Consider the following 13,117-nt stretch of genomic DNA (forward strand, 5'->3'; position numbering starts at 1 on the left):
AACCCCTAGAAGGTTTCTGTCCCTCATCACCCTTTTCAACGGCTATGCCCTCCCTGCCGACCTGAGGCATCTGGGAAAAAAGAAGCCAGGCTGCCCCTGCTCAGTTTCTCGCCTCACCTGTGTGGAGGGGGGTTTCCCTCTGGGCCTGCAACATCCACAGAGGCCTGAACAGAGCGAGAGGAATGACAGTGGCCAGGAGCCTCTTGGAAGCCAGGCAGGGGCATCTGACAGAGAAACAATGTGAAGAGGTTTTTAATGCTTTTATTTTGAAACTTAGAGCCAACTCCACCTCTTCCATGAATTCACAGTGACTTTACAATGGCCATGGGGGGAGGATCTATTTTACTCCAGTTTTGTTTTGTTCTGTTCGTTTTTTTGTTACCAGGTGCAAGTCCAAAGCTGAAATAGTTGGTGATCAGTTGACCAATGGTCAGTTGAATCCCTCCAAGGCAGGAGCTCCGCTGCCCCAGCTGGGGTGGGGATCAGAATGCTTGCAATTGTGAAGGAAGGAAGGGGTTCTGAGGACAGCCTGCTTGGCTGAAAGCCCACCTGGCGGAGAGTCTTTCTTTCTCTTCAGTAAATTCACACCATGGGTTCTGCAGACACTGTTAGCATTGACCTGTTAATGGGATAAGGCCCTGGGAAAAAGGAGGAGAGACAAGAACATCATCTAACAGGAGTCTTGAAATCTTGGATCTTGGGGTCAAACAACCCATTTGGAGACTGGGTTTGTGAAGCACCAAGAGGCAAAGTACGGAGTGGCAGAGGCTCTCAGGGTTACCGGGGCTATTTGTAAATGTTCAAAAAAGGTATCATAAGAGGACTATGTCTTCTTTCCTTGAAAATCAGTTTTCCTGAAACTGCAAGTAGGCTACTGAGATCTGGAGCATGCATGTCAGGACAGAGGGCAGACCAGCATTATTCCAGGAAGCTCTGGAGCTTGGTCTTGGACAGGTGGATGGCAGAGTTGGATTCATGAGCCACAGACAAGTTTGAGAACCAGCCACTGATGAGTGGGCGGGATGCCACTTCTACCACTTCTACCACCAAAGGTCACTGATCTTCCCGCATGGGACTTGGGAACGCTGGGGGAGATCTCTGTGCCTGGTTGCTGGAAGGCACCTGGCAGCTGCTGGGAGCTGGGTGATCTATCCCCTGCAGGCTCTTAGAAACAATTCTCAAGTCATCCCTGTCATCTGTACCCAGGAACTCTCGAGATGGTCCCCATCCCGCCACTTCTTAGGGACGGCTTGACTCCCTAGATCTCTAATATACGTCATCTCACTCTGTCCTGGGTCTAGACAATGAGGGAGGCATTCAAAGACTGGGTGTGACTGCTATCTGAGCATGGCCTGCCCCAAATCTCAGAGCTACTTGGTAAATTAAAATCCAGTCTTGTTAACAGGCCTTGGTGTTTTGGGGTTAGAACAGGAAGTTGAATGCCATGGGCAAGACTTGTTTAAGATGAATCTGCAGACCAGTGGCTGGGAACCTCACTCTCCCACCAGGAGGCAACAAACTCCTCCCTGCCTTAGCAGTCCTCTCTGCTGAGGGAGACAGACGTCCATGCCCCTTGCAAGAAAGAGCGCTTTCAGAAAGAAAAGCTTCCAATTGCATTGGTCACTGCTTGTGAAAGGCTAAATGCAGAACAATCATGATTGGGTTGCTAGAAAGTTCCTTCTTTGTACTGAAGCAGTTAATCACAAGGGTGGTCGCAGTGGCAGGTACGACAGGTTGGGCAGGCATCCGGCCACTCTGGGATCTGGGAGGTCTTGGCGTTAAAACCATCTTGTAGCTGAAGATTTCATGACATGGGAAAATGGTCCCAAACTACTGAATGGGAAAAGAGGGCTGTAAAACACTGTGTAGAGTAGGATCCCAATTTGAAAATACACAGAAGACAAATCTGGAAGAATAATAACAAGGTCTTGTGATGACAGGTCTTACTATTTTGTTCTTTCTGTTTATTTAAATTTTCTATTTTTTCTACAATAAAAATGCATGACTTTTATTATAGGATGTCTAAGAAATTACTTTTCTCTTAAAGAGAGAAAAGGGGGAAATGGCCAATATCCGAGCACAGCTTTAAGGAGAAGACAAACTCCTTCCCTGTCCTGGAGGCCACCCAAATGCTGTAACTCTTCACTCAAGATGTTGAATTATGCAAACTGTGTTGCTACCCTTTTCCTTTTATAAGAAAGGGCAAATAGCCAGAAAAGCAGTGAATGTTGCTGCTTTAGCAAAAAGTGGAGAGCATTTTATTTGAAGCCAGCTTCTGGGGCTTGTCCTGGGCTAACTACAGTCAGCCTGGTTGGTCAGGCCCCCTCCCTTTGTCCAGGTTCTGGCACCACCCGTGCACCCCAGCAGGGCTCTGCCGTCCCAAGAACACCCCTGCCAGCTCACACGGGGAGGCAGCAGTGAGGTTTTATAGACAAAGATCATCCTTCCTAGGAGAATTTGTGCTAACCAAGACTCATGTCAAATGGCTTCTTAGTTGACTAGAAAGTTCAGTCCACACCCACTTTGTCTTCTGAGCTTTGCAGGTAGCCAGTGTGGGGCCAGACAATGAGGAAGAAAAAGCACAGGGAGGAAGAGGAGGCCTGAGGGAATATGGGGGTTGGTCATCCACCCATCCAACGACACTGCTGAGTGGTCCTTTGTGTGCCGGGCTCTGTGCCAGGCACCATTAGTGCAAACGTAGGGACAGCACGGCAGCCCCGCCTGGGGAGTGAGGGCGTCCTCTGGCATTTAGGATGCAGTGTGGGTGGGGGTGGGGGATGGTCTGCAGAAGGCGCGACTCACCCCAGCTGAGAAAGCAAGCCGGCAATCCGGGAGGAGGAGACTTCTACAGCCTGGATGACAAAGAGCTGGTGAAGCCAAGGACAAGTGGGAAAGGAGCGAGAAGAGGATGTCAGGCAGAGGGGACAGCCTGAGCAAAGACCTAGGGGCGAGAGAGAGGGCGGGACATTCAGAACAGTGGTGAAGGGTGAGGCCAGCAGAAGCAGGATGAGGGCTCTATCTAGAGGGCAATGGGGAGCCAAGGAGGGCATGTGAGCACGGGAGTCAGATTTCTGTCTTTAGAAGAGTCCTCAGGCTACAGTGATCTTTCTGCAATGAGAAAGAAAAACAGGGTATGGGAGGCAAAGAATGGTGGCAGAGACCTGTCCTCTAGGGCTCTGGGAGCCTGTGGGTGGCTCTCAAGTCAGACCCTGCAGTTCAGTAGGGAGGTGGGGAGACGGTGCCCCCCTGCAGGTATCCTGGTTGCAGTCCTCACTTGTGAGCCTGAGTCATTGCGTCTGCACGGTGAAGGTAAAAGTGCTTCTCTGCAAGGGCTGTTGAAGCTACTGGATGGGAAAATGGAGAGGCGAACTGCCTGGAAACAGGTATACTCTGTGCCAGACTCGGTCCCTGGGGACCCAGCACACCACCAGTCACTGGTGGGCATTTCCCAACTGCTGTTTGATGACAAGAAGGGTGGCAGCTCTAGCCCCAGCTTACCACAGATAAGATATGTGATAAACCACAGGACATTTCAGAAGGCCACAACATTCTCATGACCAAAAAAAAAAAAGAGTTTCAAGTTCCTGGGAGGTACAATTAGCTGGGATGGAAGCACACTGACCTGGCGCTCATGGACTCGTCACTGCGTGGTCCCCGCGGATAGCCTGCAGCGACAGCTCGTACCCAAGGAACATGGCCGCGCTCATGGGGAAGCCCCGCACCGCGTTCACAGTGATGCCTCTGAAAAACACCTTTGCACAGGGGCCCAGTTATTGCAGGGGACTGAGCCACACCTCTGCAGGGCCACTAAGGAGGGGCAGAGAACGGCTCATGGTGCTGCCTGCCCAGGCCCCGTCCCCAGCCACAGCCCAAAGGACCTGTGTAGGCAGAGACCACAAAGGGAAGTCCCAGTCATGCCCTGCCCTGACCCGTGTCATGCCTGATGGTGCTTTTCCTGCCAGACCCTGATACACATGCACTAAATACTATAGGTAAGCTGTTGGGCCAGGCAAACATCTACATATGCTTTTTAAATTGCCCTCTCTCCTCCTCTCTCTCTCTTCTTCTCTCATATGCATACACACACACACACACTCTCTCTCTCTCTCTCTCCCCTCCAGAATCTAGAAGCCCTAAGTAGAGCACCCAGCCATGCCCAATCACTGTAGCAGGGGCTTCACAGGACATCCCCAAAGTGGCAGAGAACGGAACTCGAACTGTGCTTAAGACTCTGCAGACGTGGAGTTGAGGCACAGCTTTGCCATTGAGGTTGAGGCACAGTTTGTCACTTGGGCCAATGGCAAACTCTCTGGAACTCATTTTTTCCGACTGTAAGAGGGGAGTAATGATAGAATCAACCTGATAAGAATGTTGGAGGGACTAAATAAGATGAGGCTTTTCAAGCACTTGCACGGTGCCTGGCATACAGTATAAGCATGTGTTAACTGCTGATTATCATCATCACCCTCCTTGTTCTTATTAATAGTCTATCACCTAATAGGGAATAGGACTCAACCTCCAGCACTAGGATGCGTGCTCGGGAAGAATGGCCCGTGCTGCTGAGCTGCTGAACTCTGCCTTTGCTGCTCCATGACACCTGCATTTGTCTTCCATCCCCAGGGAGTATTATGTGATGCTTCCCAAACATGGCCTATGATCTTCCTTTCCTCCCTCAATCTTTTTGCTTGGTGTTGGGTGTCAGCTCATAAATGTGATGTGATTCCAACTCTCAAGCAGTGATAACCTATTAGCAGAGATAAGGCCCATTTAGGAACAATAACAACATGACCCAGAAAATGAGAACAGATAAGAGCTTTGGCGAGAGGGACCGTGGGGAGGAGCTGGCCTTTTATACATCCTCTGGTAAGTAACGACCATCTAAAAGCAAGTTCTCACACAAATATAAATGACTTGAGAACTGTCAGGCACAGATAGAAACCTACTCGGATTCCTGTATAATTTTCTAAGTTTAAGAAACAGAACTGGTCATTTTGTAAAAGTAGAAACCAACCCTTTGCGTTTCCCAGTTTCCTCAGTCTCTGGGCACTGTGGTATCAGAGTTGGTGCAGGCCTCTGTCATTGGCTAGGATATCAGGTGACCTTCCTTCAGGAGAGGTGCCTGCACTTTGCAGCAGCCTCCAGGGTGCAACATGGCCCTAGGGACGGGGCTAATGGACAAGGATCCCTAGAGATGAACAAGTGGCTCAGCCAAGCCCTCGAGCTGTTCAAGCAGTGAGATCCTGGTAATATTAACACTCTTCTCTGATGTCTGACCTTTCTGGAATTCCACAGGCTCATCCAGAGTGACTGAATAACAGCCAGGAACTGGGTCAAACTCCGAGAGGAAAATTCCATGCCGGTGCCCACAGAGGTTGCCCTGTGGGTCTGGGCTTGGCTCTGCTCTGCAAGGTGGAGGCAGCCATGGCCCGGCTTGGAGTGTGAGCCTTCTGTCCCACAGCACCAGGCTCTGCAGGAGCTGTGGGTCACTTCAGACAAGCAGACAGCCCTCCCTCCAGCAGCTGTGGCCTGCTCTGCTGCGGAGCCCACAGAAGGCAAACAAAGTGCAGACCTGCCAGCTTTTACCTAGAGCTGTCAGAGCATATGACCTCCAGACCGAGTGCCCCTCACTCCCACCCTACAAAGCCTCAGTGGCTCCCTATGGGCTAGGGTCAGGTCCATACCGTTTCCTGGCTTGCAAGGACCCACATACTCTCCCTTGCACTTTCTCTGCGCGGCCTCTCACAGCTGACACCCTGGGCAGGTTAACGGCCTGTCATTCCTTTAAGGGGCCAGACTTTTTCCTGCACTGGGCCTCTTCTGGTACCCTCTGCCTGGAGTGCTTCCGAGGCCTGGCTTGCAGCCTGGCAATGTCGCCATGGCCACCCCCAGGTGGATGATGGCCCCTCACCTTCTGTGCACTCAGTATCTCCCCATCGCAGCACTCCTCACACTGTTCTCCAAGTGTCCCTGACTTACCTGTCAGGAAGGACAGACAACAGGGGTGGGGGTGGGATTAGCAACCACAGTCAGGACAGTGAATGCAGGGCTGTGTGGGTGGTTTGCCTCTGAAACCCCAGCACCTGCGAGCGCTTAGCCCAGAGTAGACCTTCCATAAACACATTAAATGAATCAGTGAATGGATGGATGGATGAGTAAATGAATGAACGAATAAATGAACTTTTAGACGTGAAAAAGGAAGAGTCCTGGTGGCTGTAGTTCAGGGTTCCTGGAGCAAGAGGGAGGCTCCAGATTCCCCAGGGACAGCAACCCAGGGCAGCTGGCCCTGGTGCCTCCGGAAGCTGTCTACCTACAAATGCGCCCTCTGTCTGCCATTCAGCCTCATCTCACTGCCACAGCCCCTCCACAGCAGCTGCTTCCATGGAGCCAAGAATACCAAGGTGCTTCACCAGCCTCGTTATTTCAGATGGCAACTCTCCAAGTCAGAGCTATGGTCCATGTAGCCCAAGACAACCCTAACAGTGGGCAGAGAATCGCTCCAAAACTACCAGATTTTTCTTCTGTTTCTACTTGGAGATGCCTCGACAAGTCCATGGACTTTTGATTTTCCCCACCACGAAGGCTACGCCACTGATCATCCCTAAGTGGGTTACAAAGAGCTACTCAAATTGGTCGCCATCATCATTATTAATGCCTTTCTAATTCTTTCCTGTCACAAACTTCTTCTTCCATAGGAAGGTGAGAACAGATTGGATGATGATGGACTTGGGGCCTTGCACTCTGCCTCTGCGAGCCACGGTCAAGAATGCTTGGGGAGGGGTGCTCCATATGGCCAGAGCCCAAGCCAGCCGGGAACTGGAGCCATCCCTGGGGCACCGGGGAATCCTCTCTACCTCCTCCTCCTGCCGCTGCCAGAAAACTGCCTTTGAGACAACCTGATTGTTCTAGATGGTGTCGTTTTTGTTTATGTTACTGTTTATGTTCATAAGTAAACAGTCACATATACAAGCATACATAGATAGGTACATACACATATATTCTTACATACACTGTAAATGTTTTTGAAATGTATCACAAGAAACTTTATGGTAATTGCCTTTGAGTGAGGACAGGGACCACAGGCAGGGCATCGACACAGTATATCCTCAGGTAGTTTTGGAAGCTTCCTATGTTCATACATTACCAATTTTTGACCAATTGATACAAATTTTAAACAATTAACCTTGAACCGTCTGATCACGCAGTGGTTACTCAAGCTGAGTATTGTTATCTTGACTTATAACCTGTCTCTGAACCAACAGTGAGGACCAAATGCTATCAAAATTAAGAAACCAATCATCTGAACTTAGCTGACTTCCAGGACTTCATTTTTTAAAGAGCACAGTAATTTTTGCATGAAATAATATCAGCAATATATTTTGCCTCTACAGACTTTTTATAAATTATGACACATTAATATTTGGGGAAGTAGACAAAAACATCTCAGATAAAAATGAATCATCCATTTGAAACACTTTTATATCCTTCTGTATTCATTGGCTGAATCACAAACTGTACCTCTGCTAAAAAACAAAAAAAAAAAAGAAGAAGAAGAAAAACAGATACAAAAGATAATTGAGGCCGCACCAGGGCTGGGCTTCACCCTTCTGTCAGAGCAGCTCTTGTTAAAAATTTTAAAAAGGAATTTAAAATAATGAGAATAGTAAAGCTCTGAGTTTATCCATCCTTAAAACATAAAGATAGAACTCAAGTTCCCTCCTTATCACATCTTCTTATACTAACCAGGGTCCAGCCTTTCCTCACACACTATGATATCCTGCTCTTCATTCCCAGGGCACCTCTAGGGTCTTGCTTAATGGGCAGTGACCAAAGGTGGATGCAACATTTCAGCTGTAATCTGGTCAGGGCAGAGGCCTCCACCTCCTGTATTCTACCCACTATACTTCTATTAATGCAACCTTGGGACAGGTCTCACTGTTGGCTCACTGCACATTAGCTGATCAGAGCATGGGCTTTTTCTCTTTAGTTTACTGCTCTGTCCCCAGCTCCTAGAACTGTGCCTACCACATACTAGTTGGTCTAAAAATAAGCATTTGAAAACTAAAGCACTTAGGCATTTTTCCTTAGGAGCCTTCATCAAATCAGATTGCCCCATCCTTTACACAGATGATTGATCCATGATTGAATACTAAGGGCTGGACTTTACAGTGACTTCTGGTAGGTCTGTCCTTTAGATGTGGCCCTTTGATCTAGCTTTTGGATCTTGTCCCTCTCATGTGGCATGTTAGTTATTTACCACAACACTGGGTCATCCCAACTCTGCGTCTTTCCCAAGTTGGGGGAGAGAGTAAAACAGGACCTTGGAAAATTTGCTGTAAGAGGCAGAGGAGGGGCAGGTATAGAAATAACTGTCACCCGTGGTGGGGTGTGAGAAGCGCCTTGAGAGAGGTACAGGAGAAGCAAGCCAAGGACACAGATCCTGGGAAGGCTGGTGGACTGCACTGGGCCTGGAAGGATGGGTAGACTCATCTGGCAGGGCCTGGGGTGGGGCAGCCATGTGAGAAAAGACCCAGAGCTCTGGGGTAACGCTGGTGCTAATAAAATCAATACTGATCATACTAATGCAAATGAGAAAGGGTTAACTCTTCCCTATGGGTTACATATTGAATGGAGTGCTTTTTTTATTAACCCACAAATGCCCCACCCTTCATGGAAGGGATGATCATTCTAGAAGAAACTGAGGCCCTGAGACATGAAGCTGCTTGCTTGGATCCTGCCAGCTCACAGTAGCTACATCTGACTTTGAACTCACATCTGCTGACTCTAAGAGCCACACCAAGAAAGCAAGGAGCCCGTGCAAGAAAGAGCCAGCAGGATGGTTTCTCCGGAGGGTGATGAATCTGTTTATGACCTTGGACACTGGACATGGAAGTCTGGTCTATCCTGGGGCAGCACCTTTTCAGGTGGTAGGAAGGGGTGTGTGTTAGGTTAAGCTCTTGAGCTGTAGGAAGAACGGAGGAGACACAGCCAAGGGAAATGGGTCGGAGGCTGCCTCCTCAGCCGAGATCAGAGGTCTGGGGTCAGGGCTTAGGTGGGAGAGCAGAAGACAGTTCACAGGGCCTGGAGCTGGTGAGATGAGCTGACTGAGGACAGGAAGGAGGCAAGGCGGCTCTGGCAATTCCCACCAGGAGGAGGGGTGGGGAAGGCACTGAGCCATGAGTGAGGAAGGACTGCCCAACCTATCTTGATGAGAAGGCAAACTGTGGTGACAGACAGACGTAGACCAGGCCTAGGCGCCACCATGGACCAGCTGTGTGGCTGCAAGCAGATTACCAGCCCTCTCTGAACCTCTGTCAGGTAGGTCACATATCTACCTCCTCCACTGGCCATGTGAAAAGACCACCTAGGTGAAGTGCTTGACAAAGCACCCGCTTGTGGCACCTGACACATAATCACCGGCAGCTGCCTGATCTCCTGATTCCCTTCTCTGTAGTCCCACATCCCCCTAAATGTGTGAATCACCTTCCAGGAACTGACACTGACCCCGCAGGCCTGCTGTGGGCTTACTTTAAGACCTTCCTTCTGGTAACTCTGGGAGATACAATCCAGGACACCTTTATATTTGTTTAAATAAACCCCATCAGCTTGGAGTCGACTTTTCACAACATCCATAGGAGTCGCTGTCCCCCAAGAAATTGCTCCTGCAAAGAGAAAGAAACAGGTGTCAGGGGCTGGCTCCTTAGGATCTGGAGGGGCCTGGCTCCTTGCGGATTTCTACCATTTAGAGATTCATTAAACCGGGAGAAGGGACAGAGCTCAGGAGTAGAACCCGCAAAGTTTGTTTCTGATTCTCACTTGCCACTCGCTGTGAGACTTGGCAAAAGTTTCCTCCCTTCTCTAAGCCTCGGGCTTCTCGTCTATAAAGTGGGGTGGCAGTACCTATCGTTGTGGGGCTGTTTTGAGGGCCAAATGAATTGATGAACGTGAAGCACTGAGCACAGTGCCAGTCCACAGCCAGTGCTCGAGACGTGGCTGTCTTTATTAGCAGTTTTTATTGGAGAAAGAGTAACAGGCTCCACAGGTACTTGGCAGCACCTTCCCGGGGCACCAGAAGAGAGCCCAGGGTGAGGCATGAGGCTGAAGGTTTGCAGCTCGCTGAGGGCAGGATTTACTCTGAACCCAGAGAAGCTAAACAAACACATGCAGACAGGCTGCTCACCAAGGAAGGGCCAGCCTGGGGGTTGCAAAAACACAGCAGGGACAGCTTTTTGAAAAATCTCTTTTCTTTTTCAAGTATGTGGAATAGAAGCCTTGGGATCACGTGCCACCAGGTCATCCTCATGGGATATGCTCAGGTAAGGAATTCTAGGAAAACAATGCCAGGTTATTATATAAACACAGAAATTCGTATATTCCTAGATGAGGAGAGAAAAACAAATTGATGTTAAAGTCCAGGGCAACTGGTTTGCATGGTTTTGTAATTGCTGCCCAGTAGCTCCCAAAGGAGACCTTAGACTGCCCTTGGCCCTTGGCCTATCCTGGCCTCTGATCCCCTCAGCCTCCTGCCCTTGGTCCTCCAAGAGCCTCTCTAAACCTGTGCCTTCTGCCTGGACAATGGGACCACTTCCCCAGGTACTGCCCTGGTGCACTCCCTTGCCCCTCTGCCCATGGGAAAGGGCATCACAAAACGGGATTTGCCTGCCAGGCCATTCACACCTGCTCTCTGCAGAAGTGAGAGCAGATGGGGCCTTGCAGTCTTCTCTGCCAGTCGGTACTGACTGAGCTCTTACTAGTAGCTGGACATGAGCACAGGCACCTGGAGGCCAGAAGGTGAAACTGTAGTTAGGTGGCAAAGACATCAGCTTCATTATGTGTTCGCTATGAGCTGACAGCATGGCAAATTGTGATGATGAGGAGGAGAAAGAGAGGGAGGAGGAGGAGGAGAGGGGGAGGGGGAAAGAGAAGGAGGAGGAGGGGGTAGAGAAGGAGAAGGAGAGGGAGGAGGAGGAGAAGGAGGAGGAGGAGGATTCATGATTTTCTTCTTTCTGTTAGATCTTTGCCATCACATCAAACATGCCATGATGCCAGCCTTCTTAAAAAGCATCCTCTCTTGACTTCCATAACCCTTCTGGCTATGGCTCTGTTTCTCAGTTCCTCATTACAGCATAGCAGAACCCTCAGAAGAGTTGTGTATACTTGGGTGCACCAATATCCTTCATCCCATTCTTTCTTGAGCCCACTCCATCAGGTTTTTACACCCTTCTCTCCATCAAATGGCCCTTACCAAAATCCCCAGTGGCCTCCACATTGTTAAATTCAGGAGGTGTGAGTAGCAGGTACAAAGGCCTTGTGGTCGGGGAAGGGCCAGGCATGGTCAAGTTGCAGCAGAGACGAGTGTGACCGGAGAAAGTGAGGAAGGGGAGAGGAGTAGAAGTGAGGTGGGTGGGGAACAGGGAGCTAGATCACTGAGAGCCTGGAAAACCATTGCAAGGATGTCAACTTTTACCTTAAATGAAAGAAGGATGTGGTGCAGGATTCTGAGCAGGGAGGTTAAGCAGCCAGGCCATGGTCACAAAATGATGAAGTGTGGATTTGAACTTAAATCTTTCTGGCTGCAGAGTCCCTGCTATACTGTCAGCACCAGCTGTGTGACCTGGGATTGGCTACTTAACATTTCTGGACCTGAGTTTTCTCATCTGTGAAATGGGGAGACTGATTCCTGCCTTGTAGAACTAATGGCATCCTTACATCACAAAGGTTACATTTAATAAACTGAACCATGATAATGGATTTCCTTTCCAAAGCTTAGCAATGCCTGACACAGAGTATGTGTTCAAAATATATCCATTGCCTGAAAGTCAAATGGGTTCAAATGGGAACTGCCATTCTCATAGCTGCATAGGAAAAGGGATGAGGCTGAGGTGGGAGAGGACCAGGGACACAGTAGGTACCTAACAAATAATTATTGGGTGAGTACCTAAATGTGTCCTGCCCTACCCCTGGGCTGAGAAGGGAATGGCAGTTCCCCAGCTGTCCCACTGCCATGGCCTGCACAGGGGTACGGCTCCAGCTGCTGCTGCTCTTACCTGCCATGCCGCCCGCCAGCCACACGGCACAGGGGCTGGGGCCTGTGCAGGCCTCAGGTGTGATCCATTCACTCAGGAACACGTAGGGGATGAAGTAGAGGCAATAGCCTGGGACATCCCTCAGCAGCATGGCACTGGCCCCCCGGTACAGCCCTGCCAGGCCCTCATTCCTCACAATGGTTGTAATGCAGTGCACGGGCCCCTGGTATGCTGGCTGCTCCACAGGAGCCACTGCCTTGGACTTCAAACCGAGGTTGGCTGCAAAGACAGGGGAGAGAAGGTGGCAAGTGACCCAGGGCATAAGAGACTGGACATTCCCTGACACTGGAGCCAGCCCAGCCCTTTGACAGTTCCCTGTCATGTAGCCCATCAGCTTTTACCAAATCTGACCTTGGCAGCTCAAACCAGGATACTGAGGTCCCAACAAGAGCCCCTGCCAATATACACAGCCAGACTGGGGATAATCTCAGCCACATGATAGAACACCAGTTACTTTAGGTCAATACCACTACTTCTTTCGAAGCAGATGTGACTTCAGAATGTCTAGAATCAATTATGACAAGCCACACTAAGCTCTTTTTTGAAGCTAGAAAATCCAACATGGTGTGTGTGTGTGTGTGTGTGTGTGTGTGCGCGTGCGTGCATGCGTGTGTGTGTATGTGTGTATGTGTCTGTGTACACACTTATGCACAGTGTGGCGGGGCAAAATGTATATGAGATTTGGAGCCAGACTGTCCTGGCTGCAAATCCTAGCTCTACTGCTTATTGAAAATAATTTATAAATTATACATAAAATTTAAAATCTATAATTTAATATTTATAATTTTATAAAAATAAAATCAATAATTTTTTAAAAATTATTTGGAAATAATTCGAAATTTACCTTGGCAAGTCAGCATTTTCAGCCCATTTCCTTACGTTAAAAGAGGGAGAGGTTGTCATGAGTGCACATAAAGTAATACATGTACAGTGTTCAGCATGGTGATTTGAACATTGTAGGGGCCTAATGAGCTATCAACTGAGACCAAAGTTGCTGACATGAATTGGTGGCAGGACCCACAGGTTGGAGAGCT

At 49.3% G+C, this 13,117-nt stretch overlaps 1 protein-coding gene across 1 annotated transcript in view; it reads right to left on the minus strand.

The window, feature by feature from the left end:
* Positions 1–245: 245 nt before the first annotated feature.
* The window catches only part of SLC25A48 (solute carrier family 25, member 48), a 50,542-nt gene continuing 37,670 nt past the window's right edge, over positions 246–13,117 (minus strand). Inside the window, exons 5-8 of the mRNA XM_011969191.1 lie at positions 12,045–12,302; positions 9,526–9,659; positions 3,623–3,752; positions 246–619 (exon numbers count right to left, since the gene is read on the minus strand). Coding sequence (XP_011824581.1) covers positions 3,630–3,752; positions 9,526–9,659; positions 12,045–12,302 — 515 coding nt within the window. The 3' untranslated portion in view covers positions 246–619; positions 3,623–3,629. The remainder of the gene's footprint in view (positions 620–3,622; positions 3,753–9,525; positions 9,660–12,044; positions 12,303–13,117) is intronic.

Source organism: Mandrillus leucophaeus, unplaced genomic scaffold (genome assembly GCF_000951045.1).
Source record: "Mandrillus leucophaeus isolate KB7577 unplaced genomic scaffold, Mleu.le_1.0 Scaffold88, whole genome shotgun sequence".
Lineage (NCBI taxonomy): Eukaryota > Metazoa > Chordata > Mammalia > Primates > Cercopithecidae > Mandrillus > Mandrillus leucophaeus.